Raw genomic sequence first — 24,432 nt, 5'->3', positions numbered from 1 at the left:
CAAATTCTGCTAACATGGGGTATGTGCGCTTCACCGACTAGCCCCTCGAAAGCCGACGCAGAGCAAAACTTACTGCCTCTCCTTGCACTGAAGCTTGCTCTGAACTCTCACAAATTTACCCAGAAGCCCACGCACTTAACCCTGGCCTCACCTTAGAATCACCTGGAGCACTTAATGAAAATAACACTGATCTCCCACAGCGCCAACAGCCAGACTCTGTGGGGAGGGCACAGGTGATGTGATTTCTTAATATTGGTCATGTGATCCCACTGGGAAACCAGATGAGAATCACTTAGCTAAACATTTCTTTCTGAACCTTGAAAATGAATACAAATCTCTTTGGGATCAGGACCCCATTCTAAGAAGTTGTGAACCTGCAAGTTTGAGGTGGGGCCCATGAAGTGGCATCTTTAACAAGTTTCCTCTTGGTGCTGATGTTGGCTCCCCAAGACCCATTTTCAGTAGCACCGACCTAGAGATATCACACCACACACCTGAGACCTCTGAGTAGGGTGAGGATTGGGGGCGGGAACTTCTAGAAGCACAAGGTCTGTCAGCCTGATTCTCTGAGAAGGTTTGAACACTGTAAGTTTGCTTAAATAGTCCCAATAAACCTCGATTGGTAAGCAGGACTCCCAATTTTGTTAAGTTTCATGAGCTACTCTTACTGGCAGACATATGATAACACTTTTTGATAGAGATGTTGCGATCAAGCCATCTGAATCGCCAACAAACAGATCACGTATATGGTGAAAACTTGGGATGTAAAAGGATGGAGGTACTCGGGCTACATCGTCTTCTATCACGCCCACTGCTGGCAAACAGTCAGGGAGTTGGTCTCACTAACTCCTCTACCTGCACGTGTCCGTAATGAGGATACTCCCTCTAAAACTCATAAATCAGGGAAATACATCATGGAACACAGCAATTCCTGCTATAAATTCTGAAGCAGCAAAAAATAAGAGGATGATGGGCTTCCCTGGTGGCGCAGTGGTTAAGAATCTGCCTGCCAACGCAGGGGACACGGGTTCAAGCCCTGGTCAGGGAAGATCCCACATGCCACAGAGCAACTAAGCCCGTGCACCAAAACTACTGCGCCAGTGCTCTAGATCCCACAAGCCACAACTACTGAGCCCATGTGCCACAACTACTGAAGCCCGCGTGCCTAGAGCCCGTGCTCTGCAACAAGAGAAGCCACCACAATGAGAAGCACACACACCACAATTAAAAGTAGCCCCCACTCACCACAACTAGAGAAAGCCCACGCATGGCAACAAAGAACCAATGCAGCCAAATAAATTTTTAAAAAACAAAAAAACAAAAAACAGTATGATACTGGCACAGAAACAGACATATAGATAAATGGAATAGAATAGAGAGCCCAGAAATAATCCCATGCATATATGGTCAATTAACCTATGACACAGGAGGCAACAATATACAAAAGGGAAAAGACAGTCTCTTCAATAAGTGGTATTAGGAAAACTGGACATCTATATATGTAAAAGAATGAAATTAGAACATTTGATCACACCATATACAAAAATAAACTCAAAATGGATTAAAGACCTAAATGTAAGACCAGAAACCATAAAACTCCTGGAAGAAAACATAGAGCACTCTTTGACATAAGTTGCAGCAATATTTTGGGGGGGTCTGTCTCTTCCAGCAAAGGAAAGAAAAACAAAAATAAAGAAATGGGACCTGGGCTTCCCTGGTGGCACAGTGGTTGAGAATCCACCTGCCGATGCAGGGGACATGGGTTCGTGTCCCAGTCCAGGAAGATCCCACATGCCGTGGAGCGGCTGGGCCCGTGAGCCATGGCTGCTGAGCCTGCGCGTCCGGAGCCTGTGCTCCACAATGGAAAAGGCCACAACAGTGAGAGGCCCGTGTACCACAAAAAAAAAAAAAAAAAAAGAAAGAAATGGGACCTAATTAAACTTAAAAGCTTTGCATAGCAAAGGAAACCATCAACAGAATGAAAAGACAACCTACTGAATGGGACAAAATATTTGCAAATGATATGTGTGAAAAGGGGGTAATATCCAAAATATATTAACAGCTCATACAACTCAATATCAAAAACAACAGCAAGAACTCAATTTAAAAATGGGCAGAAGACCTGAATAGACATTTTTCCAAAGAAGACCTACAGATGGCCAAAAAGCAAATGAAAAGATGCTTAACATTGCCAATCATCAGGGAAATGCAAATCAAAACTACAGTGAGATATCACCTTACACCTGTCAAAATGGCTATGGTCAAAAAGACCACAAACAGCAAATGTTGCCGAGGTATGGAGAACAGCGAACTCTAGTACACTGCTGATGTGAATGTAAACTGGTGTATGTAGCCATTATGGAAAACAGTATGGAGGTTCCCCAGAAAACTAAAAATAGAACTACCCTATGATCCAGCAATTCCACTCCTGGGTATAGATCTAAAGAAAATAAAAACACTAATTAAAAAAGATACATGCACCCCAATATTCATAGCAGCATGATTTACAACAGCCAAGATATGGAAGCAACTCTATGTGTCTATCCATGTATAAATGGATAAACAAGATGTGGTTTATGTATTCAATGGAATACTACTCAGCCATAAAAAAGATGAAATTTTAGCTATTGGAACCACATGGATAGACCTGGAGGGTATTTTGCTTAGTGAAATAAGTCAAACAGAGAAAGACAAACACTGTATGCTATCACTTACATGTGGAATCTAAATAAGAAAACAAATGAATAAATATAACAAAACAGAAACAGACACATATAGAAAGAACAAACTAGCAGTTATCAGTGGGAGGAGTACTGGGGCGAGATAAGGGTTGTGGATTAAGAGGTACAAACTACCATGTTTAAAACAAATAAGATACAAGGATATATTGTACAGCATAGGGAATACAGCCAATATTTTAATAACTTTAAAAGTATAATCTATAAAAATATTATATCACTGTTGTACATCTGAAATTAATATAATATATAAATCAACTAGAATAAAAAATAAAGAAAAGATTAGAATAATCTAGGGAAATGCCATCCCTACACAAAAATGCATAAAAAATTGAGAGTATTGGTTTATGTTAAATGCCTCTGTGTTTCACTTCGTCCCATCAGAAGATCAATAAAATCTGTTTGAAAAACAACAACAACAAAAACAACTTATGGGAGGCAGGTAAACCCCCAGCATAGAAACTGAGCTTTTTCATAGTAGAGGTGTTAATAAGATGGGATGAGATCTTAGCACAAAATTCATAGGCACCTTAGAAAGTAAATATGAGTATTAGTGACTCACAGCAAATAGACCTAAATTAAACTAATACATAAACAGTTTAAAACAGCATGATATTAAAAAAAGAGAACATTTACTGAAAGATTTCATGGCCTTCTTATTGCAAGCAATGCCTGTATCATAATTGACAGAAACCAGGTATGTCAGCCTAAAACATGCCTCGTTGACATAAAAATTATTTTGAGCTGAAGGCAATTAAGAAGCGGTTAACATACAGAAAGATCCCCCTTCTCTGTCCAAAGGCAGGAAATAAATTCTTCTTTTAATGGAGATAGACCCTTACCAGTCCACAGGTGGCACCAGAGGAATCTGCAAATAAACCTCATTAAATAAAGATAAGGATTACCAGGCCCTAATTGGACTATCACTGGCCCATTGCACTGTCAGTACTTCACAAATGTATCCTTTCTTTGTCTAAAAGGTATAAAAGCTTCCTGCTCTGGTTACTTCTTCGGGGCTTCATTCTCTTCTGAAAGCTCTCATGTACATGTAAAAATTTAATAAAATTTGTATGCTTTTCTCCCGTTAAAATAATAATAATTTTAAAAAGAAAAGAAATCTGAACGGCTGGTAGGTCTCCCAGCATTTACAAATTCTGCGACTCTGAAATACTCTCCCAAGTCACAGCTCCTGTAGAGGCAGGGAGAGAAGCCTTCCAAAGGCCTGTGTATTACCTGAGATGCGAACTACATTTCCCAGAAGTCTCTGAGGCACAGCTCTATTAGTGCCGTTGTGGAGTTGCACGCTGGGAAAGAGAGGCCGTGCGTTTTCAGCTCCGCGGATCCCCGGATTTCTGGACTACGTTTCCCAGAGGGCTCTGGGGCACGGCCCATTAGCAGCTCGGGGAGTTGCATGCTGGGAGATGCGCTTTCTGCGAGGATTTTTATTCAAGCTCTGGTTTCCTGGTGACCCTGTCCGGAGTTAACCTTAACGCCGGCGCTCCCTCCCGACGCTGTCGGTTGTTGGGCTCCAAGCGGTGAGTAATTAGCATCCCAGGAGGAAAACAGAGCGGAATACGGCGGGCGATGGCGATGAGGGAGAAGAAGAGGCCCGAAACGGAGCCTCGGCCTCTGGCTTCGGGATCGCTGCGGAGGAAGTGCGAGAGGGTGCGTGTGTGTGATCAGGGGCTCGGCCCTGTCTACAGACTGAGATGTGCGCGTGGGCGTCGGTGAGGGAGGCAGGCCCGGTCCCTGTGATTGTGACGCACTTGCGCGTGAGCGTGTGTAGGGGGGGACGAGACGCGGTCCCCTCCCGGTTTGTGTGCGTCCCGTGCGTGTGAGCATCTGTAGGGGTGACGCGGCCGGGCTGTGACTCCTCCACTGTGCTCTGTGTGAGTTACATGCGTGTGGGCTCTGCGGTGGTGGCGGGGCGCAGATGTGTCCCCGAGGCTATGAGATGTGTCGTTGCATTTCTGTGAGGTTGGCGCAGTCGTGTACCATGTCTCTGGCGTGGGCGTCAGCTGGTGTGACAGAGCCGAGGTGTATGCGATTGTTCAGCTGTGACAGGTGCAGGACTGTGCTTGGGTGTGTGGCCCCGGATTGAGTGTGTGTAACCTGTAGCTCTGATGTCTCTGCTTTCTCTCCCTTCACGTTCCAACCATGCGGATGCTTGTTTGGGCACAGTGGCCCCAAAGGAAAGTCAGAGCCTGAATGCTGTAGTGAAAATGACAAGAATAGTACAGACGTGGTCATGAGATGGCAGTTTTAGAGCTAGAGGTGCTCTCCATCTAAAATTCAGGCTACCTGAATGACAGAATGGAAGGGCCTCCGGAATAAGATTCTTTTTTGGAAAGGAGAGATCCCTGACCTAGGAGGTGGAGGTACCCCAATTACTAGAGTCTAGTTTCCACGAATCTCTGAAATACTCAGATGTAGGTGCCCTCTTATTTCTGATTGGTTTTAGATAAGACATGGGAGCAGGTGTGGCCTCGGGGGGCATTTTCGGATGTAGTCTGTGCCCCGGAAAAGTCCTAATGTCTCATTCTGACCTCTCTTTCCTCCAGGCCAGCTGTCCTCCAGAAAAAGCATCCCAAGGAGAAAGAATCATCATCACAGATCTTGAAATCAAGGTTCAGATGAGTTACCTTCTTATTCAGTAAATGATTTGTTTATAGCACGTAAGAATATTTGCTTTCCTTGCCTCAAAATGTCCTCTTTAATAGCGACTTGACCCAGTAATTTCTTCCCAAGAGGTGTGACAAGAGTCGTGAATGTGTATTCTCCATTGACCACCCCTCTCCAATGCGTACTCACATATTCAATAAGCAAATTGTTCACATCCTCCTGTGTGGTCTTCTAAGACTCCGCTAGGATCCAGGAATACTACTGGAAGGTCAATGTTAGCACTCTTAGTGTGTGATTTGGTAAGGAGGATATTAATTTTTAGGTGGAATCGAAGGCTAGATATCTTTGGTGTTTTCCACAGGGCTGACTTTCAGAGCACAGTAAGAAAGGAGAAGGTTTGATTGTTTTAGTCAGTTAATGACAAAGTTATCAGCTTTGTGAGGCTTTTAAGAGTGGGGTTTGAGCAAAGGTCTTTGTCATCAAAGGCAAGGATTTTTTTTTTTTCAGTAATCAATAAAAAGAAATTTGTTGTATTAGCCAGGTCTTATTTGAGGTCTGACAGTTTCCGTATGTTTCGGTTATATCTTTGTATGAACTGTAAGAAGCAGTATGGTTTTTTTTGTTTTTTTTTTTTGCGGTATGCGGGCCTCTCACTGTTGTGGCCTCTCCCGTTGCGGAGCACAGGCTCCGGACGCACAGGCTCAGCGGCCACGGCTCACGGGCCCAGCCGCTCCGCGGCATGTGGGATCTTCCCGGACCGGGGCACGAACCCGTGTCTCCTGCATCGGCAGGCGGATTCTCAACCACTGCCCCACCAGGGAAGCCCGAAGCAGTATGGTTTGATGCTGATTATCCCGAGCAGGGTTTGGCAGACTTTTTCTCTAAAGGGTCACATATTAAATATTTCATGCTTTGTGGGCTACATATGGTTGCATATTGTTCTTCTTTAACAGATTTTATTTTTTAGAATGGTCTTAGATTTAAAGAAAAATTGCAGGGCTTCTCTGGTGGCTCAGTGGTTGAGAGTCCGCCTGCCGATGCAGGGAACGCGGGTTCGTGCCCCGGTCCGGGAAGATCCCACGTGCCGCGGAGCGGCTGGGCCCGTGAGCCTTTGCGTCCAGAGCCTGTGCCCCGCAACGGGAGAGGCCACGACAGTGAGAGGCCCGCGCACCACAAAAAAAAAAAAAAAAAAGAAAGAAAAATTGCAAAGATAATTCAGAGGATTCCCAGGTACCCTGCACCCAGTTTCTTCTATTATTAACAACTCAATTCTGAACCATTATCATTAACTGATGTCTTTGCTTTATTCAGAGTTCCTTCCTTTTTACATAATGGTTTTCATCTGTTCCAGGATCCCATCCAGGATGCCACGTTACATTTCGTTGTCATGTTTCCTTAAGGTCCTCTGGGCTGTGTCCATTTCTGACTTCCATTGTTTCTGATGACTGTGACATTTTTAAGTGGTACTGGTCAGGTACTTTGTAGGATGCCCCTCTGTTGGAATGTGATGTTTTCCTCATGATTAGACTGGGTTTATGGGTTTGGGGTGGAAGATCACAGCAGTAAATTACCACTTGCATCACGTCATAGCAAGAAGACATACTATCAGCAAGATTTATGATTGGGGAGGTTGAACTTGATCATCTGGCTTAGGTAGTGTTTGTCAGTTTCCTGCACTGTAAAGTTATTCCTTTTTTTCCAAAAACCTGTGTCACCCTGAGTGACGGCTGCATATTTCAAAACCCCAAGTACTAGAGCCTAGTCACTCGGACTCTGCTTGTGTCCTCACATCTTCCTCTCCCCTTTCATCCCCCTTACTTACTTTTGAGGACCCTCGTGATTACACTGGGCCCACCTGGCATAATTCAGGATAATCTCCCTGTTTTAAGGTCAGATGATTCGGGACTTTTAAGTCCCTCTGCAACCTAAGTCCCTTTCGCTATGTAATGTAACATATTCACAGGTTCCAGGATTAGGACATGGGCATCTTTGGAGACTGTTCCGTTGCCTGCCACAGACCTATCCGTTCAGAGTTCACGTAATGGCTGCAACATAGCTGCCCCCTCATAACTGTGGTCCTTTTCTTTGTTAATTTTTTAAATCCGGGACTATCTTAAGGTCTATTTCTTATAATGGGATTAATGCAGGCCTGCTGAAAAAAATTTCAATCCTCGAAAGCACTTATAAAGAAGAAACAGAAAACTACCCTTTACTGTACCTTCCAGAGATAATTACTGTTGATATTTTGGTAGGTATGTTTCCAGTCCTCCCCTCCCCGTCTAAGCATATGTGTGTGTTTTATTTCCGGAACACTGAATCCTGCTAACTGGTCTGTAAGTGAGCCCAGGACTTTCCAAATCTTAGTTTGTAAAAGGAATCCAGCTCAGCCAAGGGTCACATCATACCCTCGTGCATGTGGAGAGGGGAGAGGTGTGCTCAGTGATCCCCTTCTTGCTTTGAAAAGAACCTCTCACATATTTATTTACACCTTAAAGGATTAGAGAGGCACCATTTGAAACGAATCCCATGGCAACAAATTATCAAGAAAGACAGACTTTCAAAATTAGATTTTCTAGGAGTTGAGTGTTGCTTTCACAGAACATGACAGTGACCACTGATACATAATAAATATGGCCGAAGTACCATGTCCGTGGGCAGATACGTGAAAAAGAGCTGACAAGTTTCACATGTTCACCTGAATCTCCCAGGTCACGTAGAAGACAAGACTCAACCCCTTAACTAATGTTCTCACTTTGGCATCTTCTCAGTTTAGATTGTTTGAGCCGGAATTGGGGACAGAAGTCGCGTCTGTCCCCCTCTTTGCTGACGGCGAGGGAACACTTCCTCGTTATCTGTCTTAGAATCTTTTTTTGCTAATGTTGTTAATTGGAAAGAATTTCATTTTCAAGAGGATCTTGAAAGTTTTTAGTTAGCATCGATTATATAAACAGCAGTTTTGAGAAGTACATATTTTAGCATAAGAAAAACGGGAAACAGCAGGCTTGAGTTTGTTTTATAAAAACGAATTCAGGGATGTGTAATGTTATTGATCTTAAACCATAACAGCTAACTTGTATTAAAAAACTGTTACATGTTTTTGTGTTTTATGTAGATTATCTTCTGAGTAGTTGAGAAAGTCATACCTGCTAGGTACGATTTTTATCCCAGTCTTACCTGTCAGGAAATAGATACTGTGAAGTTAGTAACTGTCAGAGCAAAGATCCATATCCTGAAAGTCAGACCACACAGCCTTGTTCTTAAATTCACAAAGACCTCTTGTCCCAAATGACCTATATACCTTTTTAAACATACCTTCTCCGCTGGGTAATTCATCTTTTTTTTTGGGGGGGGGGGGTGACTCATCTTAAATTTTTTTCTCAATTACTGTAAGTCAATATCATTATTGGTAAATGTATAGTATGCCATTGTAACAGACTGCAATCTATTTAATCTATCCTCTGCTGGGAGATATTTATATTTCTCCTCTTTTCATTTGTTAAAATGATCCTCTGGAAAATCTGAATAAAACTGATGGATTGTATCGACGTCAAGGTCCTGGTTGTGATATTGTACTATAGGTTTGCCGTGTATCGCCCTTGGGGTAAACTGGGTAAAGGGAACACAGGATCCCTCTGTGTAATTTCTTACATCTGCACATTGAATGTACAGTTATCTCAATTAAAAAAAAAAAAAAAACTATCCAATCAAATAAATTCTCTGGGGTCTTCCCTGCTGGTCCAGGGATTAAGACTCCACGCTTCTACTGCACGGGGCGCGGGTTCGATCCCTGGTCGGGGAACTAAGATCCCGCGTGCTGCACGGCGCGGCCAAAAAAAAAAAAAAAAATTCTCTGAACATTCTTGTGCATATATTTGTGTACTAGTGTAGCTATTTCCTTGGGATAAATTCCAAAAAGTGGAATTTTGAGTCAAAATCATACTTCTGTTAAGCACCTACAATAGTACTTAGAATGACAGACGAGTAAAAGGCATTGTTACCTGTACATTGCTTGTAGCCCAGCAAGGAAGGGAAACTGAATAGAGAAGAAGTACAAGACGGCCTGTGGTCAAGGCCCGTGGAGAATTCCAGGTGATGTGGCCTGAGAAGTGCCGGGGAGCGGGTATCATTCTCACTGTAGCTGCTGAGGTCAGGTAGGTCACAAGCAAGTAATTCTGAATGCACGGGCTCTACGCAGAGATAAATGAAATTTATTTTCTAAGTTTTATGCCTTACATATTTTTTTCTAATAGTGTTGGATGCAAAGGGAAGACTAGTGGAGTCAGGTGATTTAATAGTTATCTGCAGGACACTGGCTGAAAGGACAAGTTCAAAAGCAAAATTCACCCTTGCATCAAGACATAAAACTAAGCAGTGTCAAGATAGCTGTCAGTATCTACAGGCCATCACTTGGCACTGTAGTCATTTTTTTCCACTCAGTACTCCAGCACATGTGGGCATATTTAGACATCAAAGAGTTGGTTTAGGGGCTTCTCTGGTGGCGCAGTGGTTGAGAGTCCACCTACCGATGCAGGGGACGCGGGTTCGTGCCCCGGTCCGGGAAGATCCCACGTGCCGCGGAGCGGCTGGGCCCGTGAGCCATGGCCGCTGCGCCTGCGCGTCCGGAGCCTGTGCTCCGCAAAGGAAAAGGCCACAACAGTGAGAGGCCTGCGAACCACAAAAAAAAAAAGAGTTGGTTTAGGTATTAGGTAGTGAAAGGAAACTAAGAGAAGTTATTCAGTAAAATAATCCAAAGATAATATATCCTGAGCCTTTTCTGCAAGTTCCAGAGGAGTCTGTTTAAAAAAGAGAGTGGAACTTTATCTCTTGAGAATCTAACTGTCTCCTAATAACTTTAAAATAAATAAATGCACACACATTTATATACGTTAAGCCAATGCATGACTGCTGTTAAAACACCTAACAGGGGATACTTGAAAAGAAGAAAATCAAGGTCAAAGGGTGTATCAGGGTCGCCAAGACCACCACCAGGCTCATTGATTCTCTAGAGAGTGATTTCAATATATCATCCTCCTCGTGGCTAAGATTTGTTAGTGAAAGGATATACAGCAAAATCAGCAAAGAGAAAGACACGTAGGCAACATCGGAGGAAAGCAGACCCAAGCTTCTGAGAGGCCTCTCCAGGTGCGGTCACACAGGACATGCTTAATTCCTCTAGCGACGAGTTATAACAACACATATGCAGTGTTGTCTACCAGAGCAGCTCGCCTGAGCCTGGGAGTCCAGGGGTTTTATGGGGGAGTCTGTCACATAGGCACCCTCTGCCCAGCACATACCCAGATTCCAGGCTCTCGGAGGAAGGTTCGTGTTCAACGTAAATCACATGGCTTGTACAAAAAAAATTTAAGAACAGTGAGCCACTCTTACCAGTCAGGGAATGGTTAGAACACACTGGAAAGCCAGCCAAGGGCCCGGTCTTGCAAGCAGCCCTAAGATTAGCGGTTTCAGAGCCACTTTGTGGCTCTTTTCTGCACATGGGATATATCTTTCCAGGCTTTTTCTATTTCTCTATTTCTGTTTTTATATCTCTTTCTATTGCTGTCTCATGGGTTGTTTGTGTATGTGTGTGTCTCTATGTATTCATATATCTTGTATGTGCGTATATATCTATATGGATATAGATATCTTTATCATGTTATACATACATATGAACATGTATATATATCTGTGTTTAGAATTTTACAAATGTATTATTGTAACATCTTTCCTGCTGACAATATACCTAAAACAGCTTTCATGTCTTTAAGTATTTCTCCCAACTTAGCATTTAATAGCCCACTAATACTTTTTTTTTTTTTTAAATTTTTTGGCCACACTGTGCAACATGTGGGATCCTAGTTCCCCAACCAGGTATCAGATCTGCACCCCCTGCATTGGAAGTGTGGAGTCGCAACCACTGGACCACCGGGGACGTCCCCTAGTACATTTTTCCACTGATATTCTGCATGTATTTCTGCAGCCAGCTTTCCTGGATTCAGAGCGCCAGACGCTACCCGGGCAGTTCCGTCTCCGCACTGTCCACCTGCCAAGTCTTGACGGACATCACACCGTCTAGAGGCCAGAAGAGCTCGAGTGTGCGTGACGCAGCCTCTCCCCGCCCTGGATGGTGTGACCAAAGAGAGCAGGACGTGCTCAGAGTGAGACTAAGCTCCCTAAACACACCCAGTCTCAGACCAGGTCACCGTCCCCTCTGTGCAGAGCTAGCCAGCTTCAGACAGTGGGGTTTGAGGGTGCAGTCTCCACGCCAGACCCCCCTCAGTTCTCACGCCAGCTGCAAGTTGAGGAGTTTCCCAAAACCACCCTCGGGTGTCATAATTCAGGACTAGAAGAACTCACTGAGAGCTGTTCTACTCCCAGACGCAGTTAATGACAGGGAAAGGGTAAAGACTAGCATCAGGTAAGAAAACAGGTGCACAGGGTGAGGTCCAGGAAGGTTCCCGTCCTGGGTCCTCTTCCGGTGTCTTCCGCCCGTGAAGTCAGGACTCGTGATTCTGCCGACGTCAGTGTGTGACAGTGTGCTCGGGGTTTTCCCAACCAGGGAAGCACGCCTGAGCTTCAGTGTCCAGAGTTTTCACTGGGGCTTCACCATGTCGGCAAGACCGACTGATCACGTCGGCATGGTTCTCAGTCTCCAAGTCAACTGATATGCCATGACCCAGAGTCCCCCCAACCCCACGCCTCACCTGGTTGGTGTTTCTGGTGTGGCCAGCTTCCGCCCTAAGATGCAGTGCGGCCTGCCCCTACCCGAAACAAAGACATTCCTGTCAGGTATGATGTAGGTTACCTCTCAGAAGCTGAGGGCAGAGGCCACACCTCTCTTCGGTCAAGGCCAAATGCTTAATCCATACTCCCCCGGCAGGGAGCTGGCCAAGAACCCTCCCACTGAAATGTCCGGATCTGACTTCAAGACAAAAAATAAAAGTTCCTCCGTCCTGTCTGTGCAGCTGGGTTTCCTGGGGTTTCAGGGAAAACTTGTTTTTTTTCCAGAATCCTTTTCATCTTCTCCAGACGGGTTGTGTTTATGTGGGGGGCCTTGTGGGAGAAGAAGATGAGCGTTCTTTGGAAGAAGAGATGGAGGGGTGAAAAGGTTGTCTGAAGTCATTTGGGGACCAAGGTGCCCTCATTTTAATGCCTCTTTCTCCTTGTCTAGATCTGGCTTCTCTGGATTGTGTGTCTTCGGTAAAGGAGACCCCAAGAGGACCGATCAGTTCTTGAATTCTAAAACCATGGCCCACGTAAGTATGTTTTTCTCTTTCCTTCTTGAATTGTGATATTTAGGTCCTGTGGATACTTCTTTGAAATGTCATGAAGGCTTCCGCCTAAGTGAGTCCCATCCAAGTACCTACTTCCCAGCTCTTCCTATTCCAGTGAATGATAATGCCATATAGCCTGTTGCCCACCTCTGTGACTAATGTTCACTTAACCCTTGAGCTAGTTACTCAGTATCTCTTATGTACTCACTTTTTTGTCAAGAGTAATTGGAACAATGGAAGCAGAAACTACCTCGGGAGAAATATTTGAGTCAAGTCTACGATTTGATGAGTTGGAGACATCGGTCCCACTTGACCACACGAGAAAACTAGAATTCCTCACTCATCTCCACTGATCTTTTTCCCAGGCAGATAAGAGGGAACATTTGTGTTCTTTGGTCTCAGTCTTAGTGTGTAGTGAAAGCTCACACTTTACGAAGCTTTGAGAATCGCGTAGAGCTGTGATCAGGGCCTGTGGACTCAGAGATCATGTTCCTACCAGGGAACCCGGGAGATAAATTTTGTTTTGCACAGACCTGTCTCTATGCTCCTGAATCATTTGATACCAGTCTCTTCTAAATCAGGAACAAAGAAAAGGCAAGGCTAGCAGATGGTACCAGGTAAGAAGGTCATTTCATACACGAGTAATAAATGATCATATACTCCTGGAATTGGGGAAACTTTAGACATTTTGCTCAACCTATCTGTGTAACTATTATAATTAAATCTAATCCTTCCCTGCGATGGAATAAAGAAATGCTTTTGTCATTACAAAGGTGGACGGCTTAAAAGATAACCTGGCAAAATGATGAACCCGAGACTTGCAAACATTCCAACACGCAAACCCGATTTTCTAAGCTAAAAGATCTTACATTACACTTGGGAAGCAAACCCCAGGCAATTTTTTTTTCTTTCTCCTTAAAGAGAAAAGGATGCTGTAGGAATCCATGCTTGCTGAGAACTCATGAGACAGGCCCCTTACCAGGCTCTGTGCTTGTGCAGCGGGGGAAGACTGGGGTTGGTTTATCCGTTTCCTGACGGGTTGGCATGAAGAATGCCCCCGGGTGAAGGTGGCACCCCTGCAGCACGAGGGGCTCGACTTCAGCCACAGTCCCCACCGGCCCCTCCCCGTACCACAGGCGTTTCATCTACTCGCTGTATCCACCCCTGCACGGAGCGAAGCCCTTCCTCCCCCAACCCCACCCCCCATCTGGAAACCGTGTGCTTCCGTCTCACCGGGGACGTGTGGGTTTGCATTTGCAGGGTTTGGTGACGTTCTCCGATGTAGCCATAGACTTCTCTCAGGAGGAGTGGGCATGTCTGGACTCGACGCAGAGAGACCTGTACTGGGACGTGATGCTGGAGAACTACAGTAACTTGGTCTCGCTGGGTAAGTTGCCTGCCTCAGATCATCTGGACTCCTGCTCCCTGTACGGTCAGCTCTCTGCTTTCAGGACCACCTTTCAAGATACTAGTTGCATTTCTTTCTTCCTGCGCCCAAGGGACGTTTTGAGCTTTGTCCGATTGGAAATGGGCGTTACGTAGGCACCTTCACCTCCTCATCCATCAGCGATCTTCCCACGTCTGTCCGGCCCCTCCTGTAATGACCTCTCTTCCTTACTGGCCAAAGGACCGATGAGAGTTATTTAATTTATTAGAATAAACGTACTTATTTTATTTCATGACCATCCTCAAAGAAACCAAGCTTCATGCTGTGAGCCTATGTTTACACCCAAATTGCTGTCGATGGTGCTTTGGGGACCCGCCTTTAGGGGAAACGTCTCCACACAGTGACTTGACTTTCTCTAGCAAACCAGACTCTATGTCTGACGCAGAGGCGGGATGATTGAACAGAATCTGGGTAAAACCACACTGACCATATTGCACTCCCTACACATTGTGCCTGAAGTGAGGTTGCAAGTATCATCTGTGAATTCTGAGTTAAATATTGGCTGATAACGTCTTGTAAATATGTAAGGACGTTTCTTGTTTTTCTATTAGCAAAATAACAGCCATAATATTAACGGCTAATAACTACTGTGCTTGCTCTGCACCAGAAAACATCCTGAGCCTGGTGTGTATGTATATGTACAAATACGTTTCATTCCGTTCTCACAAGTTCGTGAGCTAGGAAATTATCACGTCTAATCTGTAGATGACTGGGGCACAAAGTGACTTAAATCAAGGAAGCAGAGGCAAACCTGGAACCTAAGAATTCTGGCCCCAGAATCCGTACTCTCAACTGCCTGGTTCTGCTTGCCTCCAGAAGTTTAAATAAAGACCTTTTCAGGAATCCCCTGGCGGTCCAGTGGTTAGGACTCGGGGCTTTCACTGCTGAGGGCCCGGGTTCAGTCCCTGGTCGGGGACCTAAGAACCCGCAAGCCTCGACACAAGACCGAAAAGTAAACACATAAAAATAAAAAGAAATAAATAAAATCTTAAATTTTTTTAAAAAAATAAAATAAATGTAAAATAGAATAGAATAGTCCTTTTCCCTACCCATCTGGTTTCCTGTTTGTCCTTCAGGCCTTTCTCTTTCCCTGAAGTCATTTTTAGGTTGTTACAAATTTGACTGAAGCTCAATCAAAAAATCTTGAGCCAACAATTTTCTCCTGAGTTCTACATCATGTGGCATTTCTTTTTTTGAAAGCAAGACATCTCATTTCTAAGCCAGACACAGTTGTCTTATGGAAGCAAGGGAGAGAGCTTTGATAGTTGAGGAGAAAAGACACTACAGTGGTGCAGAGGAGAGCGGCGGGCAGCCCGGCTCGGGCAAGCCATCATTACCACAAGCGGCCCAGATGGGCAGGGGGCAGCTGCACCCCTGAGGTGTTGGCAGAGCTCCCTACAAAGGTCTCAGGCCCAAGGCCTCCTCTGAGGAAGAAGTCACCACCCTGAACTTTATCTTCACCCCACTGCCTTCTCAATTTGTTTTCCTTCTTATGTTTCACCCCTACTGACTAGCAAGGGCATAGAAAACAGGACCCTGTGCCATTCATAGTTTCTGAAAGTTGGTTGTTATCCTAGCTTCATGTGCTTTCCTCCTTTTTATCTATTTTTTGGTGATACTCCTGGGTTCTCTGTTCTTCCATCATGATGCAATATCTGCTTATATCTTTTATTTTTTTTTTATGCGGTACGTGGGCCTCTCACTGTTGCGGCCTCTCCCGTTGCGGAGCACAGGCTCCGGACGCGCAGGCTCAGCGGCCACGGCTCACGGGCCCAGCCGCTCCGCGGCATGTGGGATCTTCCCGGACCAGGGCCCGAACCCGTGTCCCCTGCATCGGCAGGCGGACTCTCAACCACTGCGCCGCCAGGGAAGCCCCTGCTTTTGTCTCTTTTGATGCTGTCTGTGTTAGCAGTCACTGACACTCAGTACCTAGATTCAGTATTTCATTGGGGGTTCAAAATGGTGGTATTCTATCATTGCCTCTTTATTTATTCACTATTTTAAGAGAAACTGATCCACCTGCTAATTGGTTGTGTAGTGGAACTGCTCCTATTGGATAAGAAAAATGAAAACTTTGGTCTTTAAAGAAAAGAAACTATCAGTTTTTAGTAACAAAGGGCTGGTTTCCTAGCATGCTCCAAAGTTGGCCATTTAACATTTTTTTAGTATCTGAATGAACTCATGAATTTAAACGTTTGATGTTTTACAGTCCCTTGAGTTAGCATCCTTATTGATGCTCAGATTTTTCTAAACGTTTCCTCCTAAGTGTTTCACAACTTTTATTATTAAATTTAATTCTACACATCATCTTTTGAATGTTGGATCTTCGTATCCATAATTACTTTTAATGATATTACTTGTGGTTTTGTGTCTATACACAACTATCCAACTGTATCTTTTTATTTTCCTACAGTAGTTCTATATTTGCTTTTCTTGCTTTTCCAGGTTTGTCATCACATCTACAAATTGTACTTTTTCATCTTCATTTTTTTTTTTTTTTTTTTTTTTTTTTGCGGTATGCAGGCCTCTCACTGTTGTGGCCTCTCCCGTTGCGGAGCACAGGCTCCGGACGCGCAGGCTCAGCGGCCATGGCTCACGGGCTCAGTTGCTCCGCGGCATGTGGGATCTTCCCAGATCAGGGCACGAACCCGTGTCTCCTGCATCGGCAGGCGGACTCTCAACCACTGCGCCACTAGGGAAGCCCTCATCTTCATTTTTGAGATTTGTCCGTCTAATTTTTTTTTCCTTAATTGTTTCAGCTCGTAGGAAATAGTAGAGCTAATAGTAAGTGCCTTCTTTGATTTTAGCAGGGATGTCTCCAGTGTTTCCTCATTAAGTACTGTGATGCTAGACGTGGAATCTAGATTTTAATAAGAGCCCTAGGTGATTCATATTTTTCCCACTGGAGAAGTTTTATTTCTGTTAGAGAAGGTTTTTAGTTTGTGATTAGGTTTGGTTTTGTTTTCTTAAAAAGAAACAAAATATGTTGGGGTTTGGGGGGTTTTTTGTTCGTTTGTTTTGTGTTTTTTTTCAGATTTGGAATCACCGTATGAGACCAAGAGTTTACCTACACAGAAGGGCACTTATGAGATCAATTTTTCCAAACAGAACTCAAATAGAAAAAGTAAATCCCTTGGCCTTGACTGGATGTGTGAAGGTGAGTTTGAAAGACCACAGGCCCCACAAGAGGGATATCTCAATCAAATCAACTGTGGGAAAACGCCCACTTGCAGAGAAAATACCTCTGTCCGACCACATCAGAGACTTCATAACAGGGAAAATTCCTATGAATGTAAGGAATGTGGGAAGGCCTTTAGCCGAGGCTATCAACTTACTCAACATCAGAAAATTCACACCGGTGAGAAACCCTATGAATGTAAAGAATGTAAAAAGGCCTTCCGTTGGGGTAATCAGCTTACTCAACATCAGAAAATTCACACTGGTGAGAAACCTTACGAATGTAAGGACTGCGGGAAGGCGTTTCGGTGGGGTTCAAGCCTCGTTATTCATAAGAGAATTCATACGGGTGAGAAGCCCTATGAATGTAAAGACTGTGGGAAGGCCTTCCGACGCTGTGATGAGCTCACTCAGCATCAGAGGTTTCACACTGGTGAGAAAGACTATGAATGCAAAGACTGTGGAAAGACCTTCAGCCGAGTGTATAAACTAATTCAGCATAAGAGAATCCACAGTGGTGAGAAACCCTACGAATGTAAAGACTGTGGGAAGGCCTTTATTTGCGGTTCCAGCCTCGTTCAACACAAGAGAATTCACACCGGTGAGAAGCCCTATGAGTGCCAAGAATGTGGAAAGGCCTTTACTCGTGTCAATTATCTCACTCAGCATCAGAAAATTCACACTGGAGAGAAACCTCATGAGTGTAAGGAATGTGGGAAAGCCTTCCGTTGGGGTTCGAGTCTTGTGAAACACGAGAGAATTCACACGGGTGAGAAGCCATATAAATGTACAGAATGTGGGAAGGCCTTTAACTGCGGCTATCACCTTACTCAGCATGAGAGAATCCACACTGGTGAAACGCCTTACAAATGTAAGGAATGTGGAAAGGCCTTTATTTATGGGTCAAGCCTTGTCAAACACGAGCGAATTCATACAGGGGAGAAACCCTATGAGTGTAAAGAATGTGGGAAGGCCTTCAGTCACGGCCATCAACTTACACAGCATCAGAAAATTCATACTGGTGAGAAACCCTCTGAGTGTAAGGAATGTGGAAAGGCATGTAAACGTGGAAACCATCCTCCAGAACATCAGAGAATTCATGCTGTTGAGAAACCTTTGGGGTACAAAGAGCGTACAGAGGCCTCTATTCAACATTCATTTCTTCCACAACAAGAGGAAAATCCGTGATAAGACTTAACGCAGGAAAGCCTTCACTGGTCCCTCTTCTGCTTATAGAATATCAGAAGTCATATGAGAAGTGAATTTGGAGAATTGGAGAAATCACTTTTTCTTATTGATCACAACATACTCAGTTGTAGACTATTTTCTACTGGATAGGTTTCCTGAACGCGTAGAAACCTTCCAATACCATTTCATCTCTGTCGTATTTCAGATTTGTTCTAAGGTAAAACTCTGCTAATGGAGCCTATGTGGGAGAGCTTTTCTCATGATACATACCCCACCTGTTTCCATCACCATCCCACCTCTTTACTCCCTGTGAGGCACTGAGAAAATGAGCTATTACTCCCTGTGCGTCATCTGTGAAATGGGGATAATCACATCTACCTAATACTGCTGTTGTGGTTATTAAATGAGTTTGGTACATGTAAGCTCCTTGAACGTGTATCTGAAATGTTGTGTAAGCTCAATAAATATTAGCTGTTGTTGTTCTCATTACCATTAACATTGCTATTAGTGAATTTTTACAAGAAGACCCCCTGCGGGTCCAGTGAACTGAAAAAAGACTGTCAAACTTCTAGAAGAAAATATGGGGAATTCCCTGGTGGTCCAATGGTTAAGACTCCGTGCTTCCACTGCAGGGGGGCACAGGTTCGATCGCTGGTTGGGGAACTGAGATCCCACAAGCCGTGCGGCATAGCCACAAAAAAAAAAAATAGAAAATTTAGGAGATTATTGTCACAGCATTGGGGTAGGCAGCATTTCTTAGTATACAGAAGACATTAAACAGAAAATTAAAAGTTACATCAAAAGTACAAAGTTCTGACCATCAAATGACACCATGAAGTTGGTGAAAAAGCAAGAAGACTGGGAGAAGATATTTATGTAAACCTGACAAAGGATTCACAAAGAAAGGATAAAAAGAATCCTTGAAGTCAGGGCTTCCCTGGTGGCACAGCAGTTGAGACTCTGCCTGCTAATACAGGGACACGGGTTTGAGCCCTGGTCTGGGAAGATCCCACATGCCGTGGAGCAACTAGGCCCGTAAGCCACAACTACTGAGCCTGCACGTCTGGAGCCTGTGCTCCGCAGCAAGAGAGGCCGCGATAGTGAGAGGCCCGCGAACCTCGATGAAGAGTGGCCCCTGCTTGCCACAACTAGAGAAAGCCCTCGCACAGAAACGAAGACGCAACACAGCAAAAATAAATTAATTAATAATTTTTAAAAAAGAATCCTTCAAGTCAATAATAAAACAACAAATCAGTTAAAAGGTGGAGGGAGACTTACATAAGCACTTAAGATCACCAAATGGCAAGTAAGTGCTGATGTGTTAAACATCATCACTCCTCAAGGATATGAAAAGTAAAATCATCATGTGATGTCACTAGACACGCACCAGAATGGCTGACGTTAAAATTGCTTATAAGCCAGTGTCTTTGTTGGATGTTCAAACATGGCCTGTTCAAGAAGGAACAGCGGCTTCCCCGGTGGCACAGTGGTTAAGAATCCTCCTGCCAATGCAGGGGACATGGGTTCGAGCCCTGGTCCGGGAAGATCCCACATGCCGTGGAGCAACTAAGCCTGTGAGCCACAACTACTGAAGCCTGCATGCCACAACTACTGAAGCCCATGTGCCTAGAGCCCATGTTCCGCGACAAGAGAAGCCACTGCAATGAGAAGCCCACACATCACAATGAAGAGTAGCCCGCGCTCGCCGCAACTAGAGAAAGCCCGTGCGCAGCAACGAAAACCCAACGCAGCCAAAAATAAATAAATAATAAATAAATTTATTTAAAAAAAAAAAAAAGAAGAAGAAGGAACAGAACCAGCACACTGGACCTCTCTAAATCCTGGAGGTACCGCAACAGGGATGGGAAGGTGACGCTCAAGGGAGGCAAGTGGATTTGCCCTGGGGAAGGGGCCAGGGCCCAGGATCAAGTCTTTGAGAGAGCTCAGGGAGCAGTTAGACTCTGGAGGGACCTGGGCTGTCTTAAGAGGGTCGGTCCTAGAGTGAAGAAAGTGGGTTGTCTTGGAGAAGGGACTTGAGCCCATGGTGGGGAATCTAAGAGTATGGGTGGGAGAGGACTAGAGCCCACAGGTGTGAGTTTGAAAAGCCAGGGGTGGGACTGATGGCCATGGGAGGGCCTGGTGCATTAGTGGGGAGAGGCTTGAGCTCAGACAGGTCCTGGGAGACTGGAGAAAAGGAGAGAGTCTGGGAGGGGAGCCTCTGAGAGCTGGAGAACTTGAATGCTATCCATGAATGTGGCCTGGGAGATCTAGGGTGGGTGCTACAGCCAGTGGGAGAACTGTGGCACAGGGGATGGCAGTGTGGTTAGAGCCCAGAGGAGTGCCTTATGAAGGCTGACAGAGGGTTCAGAATCAGGTTGATGTAGGCCTTATGTTTGGTTTATCTCAGGGTTGGGGTTACATTTCAATTCAAGTTACTTTGTCCCTGGGTTACGTATACCTTAGTGTTAGGGTTAGGTTAAGGATTTGGATCCTCAGCAGGGAGGGAATGAGGGAACATGGAACATATTTGGGGGGAGGGATGCCAGACATATACAGACCATTCCACCAACAACAGAACACATATAGAACATTCTCCAGGACAGACCCTATGTTAGGCCACAAAATAATCTCAACAAATTGAAAAGATTAAAAGCACAGATTGAAACCTGACCACAATGTAATGAAACTAGAAATCAACAGAAGGAAAACAAGAATACTATATGGAAATTAAACCACACACTCTTAAGCAACAGATGGGTGAAAGAAGAAATCATAAGGGAAATTAGAAAATAGGTAGGAATGAAAATCAAAGCAAACCACAACTTACAGGATGCAGTGAAAGGCACGCTCAGAAGACAGTTTATGGCAGGAAATGCCTACATTGAAAAAGAAGAAAGATCTCAAATCAATAAACTAACTCTACATGGTAAGAAGCTAAAAAAAAGAACAAACAAAACCAAAAGCAACAGAAGGCAGAAAATAATAGGGATTAGAGTAGAGAAAAATGAAATAGAGAATTTTTTTAATGATACAGAGAATCAACAGAAAGAACCAGAAGTTGGTTCTTTGAGAAGATGAACAAGATGAGCAAACCTTTAGCTAGACTGACCAAGGGGGAAAGAAAGCGATTATGCAAAGAGAAGTCAAAGATCACTGGAGATGCTTCCAGTCTCTTCTAGGTACGTGTGGCTAAGGTGAAACCTCACAAAAGCAAAGAAACTTGAACACATTGACATTGCAAATAAACAATAAACCTGAGTGCATTCAGTTACACCAGACCAGGGTTCGCCAGAGTTTTTCTTTTGAGGGCCAAATAATAAATAGTTTAGGTTTTGCAGGCCACATATGCTCTGGACCACAGGTTCCTCTTTATTATTTTTTTTTTTTACAACCTTTTAAGAATAAGAACCACTCAGCCTCTAAACCAAACAGAATCAGGGCCACCCACAGTCAAGATTTGAGCTATGGACCAGAGTCTACCTGACTGCTGCACTAAACCAATAGGTAAGCATGGGAAAAGATTCTAGGTCAACATTATCCAGTTTGGTAACAAACAGCCACATACAATCTTGAGCCCTTGAAATGCGGCCAGGTGGTAAAGTAAGTGTAAAGTACACACTGAGATTTGAAGACTGTTCAGAAGTAAAAAAACGTAAAATATCTCAGTAGTGATTTTTACATTACATGTTTAAATGATAACGTTTTGGATATTTTGAACTGAATAAAGTATATTATTAAAATTAACTATGTTTCTTTTTCCTTTTTGATTGTGATAACTAGGAAAATTTTAATTATATGTGTGGATGTCGTATTGGTTTCTTCTGAAATTTGGCAACATTTGTTGAAAATTTTAAATGTGCATGTCTTTGACTCAACATTCCCACTTAAAAGAATATACTATTTTATAGCATTAATGAAAAATTTTCAGGGCCTCTCTCACCCTTCTGAGACGGCCCACACTCTGTCTGTGTGGAGTGCGTTTCTCTCTAAATAAATCCACTTCTTACCTATCACTTTGTCTCTCACTGAATTCTTTCTGTGATGAGACATCAAGAACCCGAGCTTCATTAAGTCCTGAGACCAGGTGTGTGACCTCAGTTAAAAGACCTTGGGTTCAAGTCCCAGTCTGGGTTTTGGCTGCGTTCAATTCCTGGTGTGTGAGTTCAAGTCCCAATCCGAGTTCGGAGGTTTCAGCTGGCAAGCCACGAAGGGACGGTGATAAGCTAGACCAACTCCCTCTCATCAGCAGCACCACTGGGGACCCATTCTGTGCCGTTTCCTTGAGACAACTTTTTGGGCACTCTGACACCTGGTTGGGAGACTCCCTTGGAAGGGATAGCATCTAAAATCTCTTGTCATTTATAGATAGATACTTTTGTACCCTGATGCTGTTAGAAAAAGTGCCTCATCATCAAGGAGATTCACAGAAGGGCTATGGAAGCAGTTACAGCAGTTCCACACCAAGATGTATGGCTCTGTGACGATTCCAGCCCGTACTGACTTAAAACAAGGGGCTGTCCTGCCCCTGGGCCCCTAGGTCAGGCATCCAGAGATTTTTACTCCCTGATAGGAAGGGTCGGATGTCCCTACTCAGCCTTGAAGCAGTTTATAGATGACCATCACCCCTCTGCTTCCCGTAAGAATATGGGAGAAAAATCTCTGAGAGGGGAATGAAATAGGAGGGGAAGGGGCAGGGCATAACCATTGAAAGAATGACATAGCGCCAGGACATGACATAAACTGACTAGAACCAAATCGCTCCAAGATAATGGACAAGTCAACTTCCACTAGACCTTGAGCCTCAGTATACAGTACACCCTCACTGTAACACATCAGCAAGCTAAATGATGTACCCACAGGCACCTTGACAGCTCCAACACTGGTAAGGATCAAAAAGCGGGCGGGGCGGTGGCCCAATTCCCGGAAATCCCCACCCCTTCCCCCAAATAGCTGGAATACCCCTCCCACTCAGCCTATGAAACTACCCACCCCTATAAAAACCAACAACCCCGTACCCCTGACGCCTCTCTCACCTTCCAAGATGACCCATAGTCTGTCTGGGAGGTGTGTTTCTCTCTAAATAAATCCACTTCTTACCTAAGAAAAAAAAAAAAATTGAATTCCCTGGCGGTCCAATGGTTACGACTCTGCACTTTCACTGCCAAGGACCCAGGTTCAATCCCTAGTCAGGAAACCATGATCCCACAAGCCCTGCAACACGGCCAAAAAAATTTTTTTTAATCACTTAAAACTTTCCAATGACATATACATAGACACATATCACCTTTCCCAAAGAACCTCCTCTATTCTCAGGAGCTCCTTAGTGAAAATTACATTGTTGACTTGCTGTGGAGTTGTTTTGTTTTTCGTTTTTCTTTTGGCAGGGTGTGGGGATTATCCCAGTATTCGTGTGAAGCAAAACTCATGCACAAATCCATTTACAACTTCTACATCTAGGTTATACATGGTTATCCTGGAGGAACAGGCTGTCTTTTGCTAGACAGAATTCATATTCTTTAAATTATTATGTAGGGAATTCCCTGGTGGTCCAGTGGTTAAGAATCCACCTTCCAGTCAGGGGCCTCGGGTTTGATCCCTGGTCGGGGAACTAAGATCCCACGTGCCACAAGGCAACTTAGCCCGCGTGCCGCAACTACTGAGCCCGCGCACTCTAGAGCCCTTACGCCACAACTAGAGAGCCCACGCGCTGCAACAAAGAGCCCACCCACCACACCAGAGATCCCACATGCCACAACTAAAACCCGATGCAGCCAAATAAATAAATATTTTTTAAAAATTTTTAAATTATTATGTAATGAGTGACCTAGCCAACTGTGAAATTTCAAATATGGGGAAAAATTAAGAGTATTTAAATACTTTGACAGAAGTCTTAGCTGGAATTAACCAGACTGGCCCACAGGCAGGACCTTTGTGGACATGGAAGACAGAGTGTACAGTTGTGCTTCAAGCCTGCAGGTAAACAGAAGAG

General features: G+C 44.2%; 1 protein-coding gene across 3 annotated transcripts; it reads left to right on the top strand.

Moving 5' to 3' along the window:
- Nucleotides 1-4,093: 4,093 nt before the first annotated feature.
- On the top strand, nucleotides 4,094-22,456 carry ZNF331 (zinc finger protein 331). Of its 3 annotated transcripts, XM_067018908.1 has the most exons (7): nucleotides 4,553-4,627; nucleotides 5,300-5,365; nucleotides 11,338-11,515; nucleotides 12,529-12,613; nucleotides 12,997-13,248; nucleotides 13,892-14,018; nucleotides 17,113-22,456. In XM_067018908.1, exons 6-7 carry the CDS (start codon nucleotides 13,985-13,987, stop codon nucleotides 18,441-18,443), a joined length of 1,365 nt encoding a protein of 454 aa, XP_066875009.1. In that variant the 5' UTR covers nucleotides 4,553-4,627; nucleotides 5,300-5,365; nucleotides 11,338-11,515; nucleotides 12,529-12,613; nucleotides 12,997-13,248; nucleotides 13,892-13,984; the 3' UTR covers nucleotides 18,444-22,456. The 3 variants fall into 3 exon arrangements, with proteins under 3 accessions (XP_066875007.1, XP_066875008.1, XP_066875009.1); XM_067018906.1 differs by lacking the exons at nucleotides 4,553-4,627; nucleotides 12,997-13,248 and adding an exon at nucleotides 4,094-4,273; XM_067018907.1 differs by lacking the exon at nucleotides 12,997-13,248 and having other exon boundaries at nucleotides 4,518-4,627.
- Nucleotides 22,457-24,432: the final 1,976 nt, after the last annotated feature.

This window comes from Kogia breviceps, chromosome 18 (assembly GCF_026419965.1).
Source record: "Kogia breviceps isolate mKogBre1 chromosome 18, mKogBre1 haplotype 1, whole genome shotgun sequence".
Taxonomy (NCBI): Eukaryota; Metazoa; Chordata; class Mammalia; order Artiodactyla; family Physeteridae; genus Kogia; species Kogia breviceps.
The sequence above is the reverse complement of the archived record's forward strand: the minus strand, read 5'-3'. Positions and strand labels throughout refer to the sequence as shown.

Bases quoted from the DNA above. Each gene is read 5' to 3' on its own strand.
- ZNF331 (XM_067018906.1), top strand. The intron at 14,019-17,112 runs GTAAGTTGCCTG...GTTTTTTTTCAG, and splicing joins CAGTAACTTGGTCTCGCTGG to ATTTGGAATCACCGTATGAG.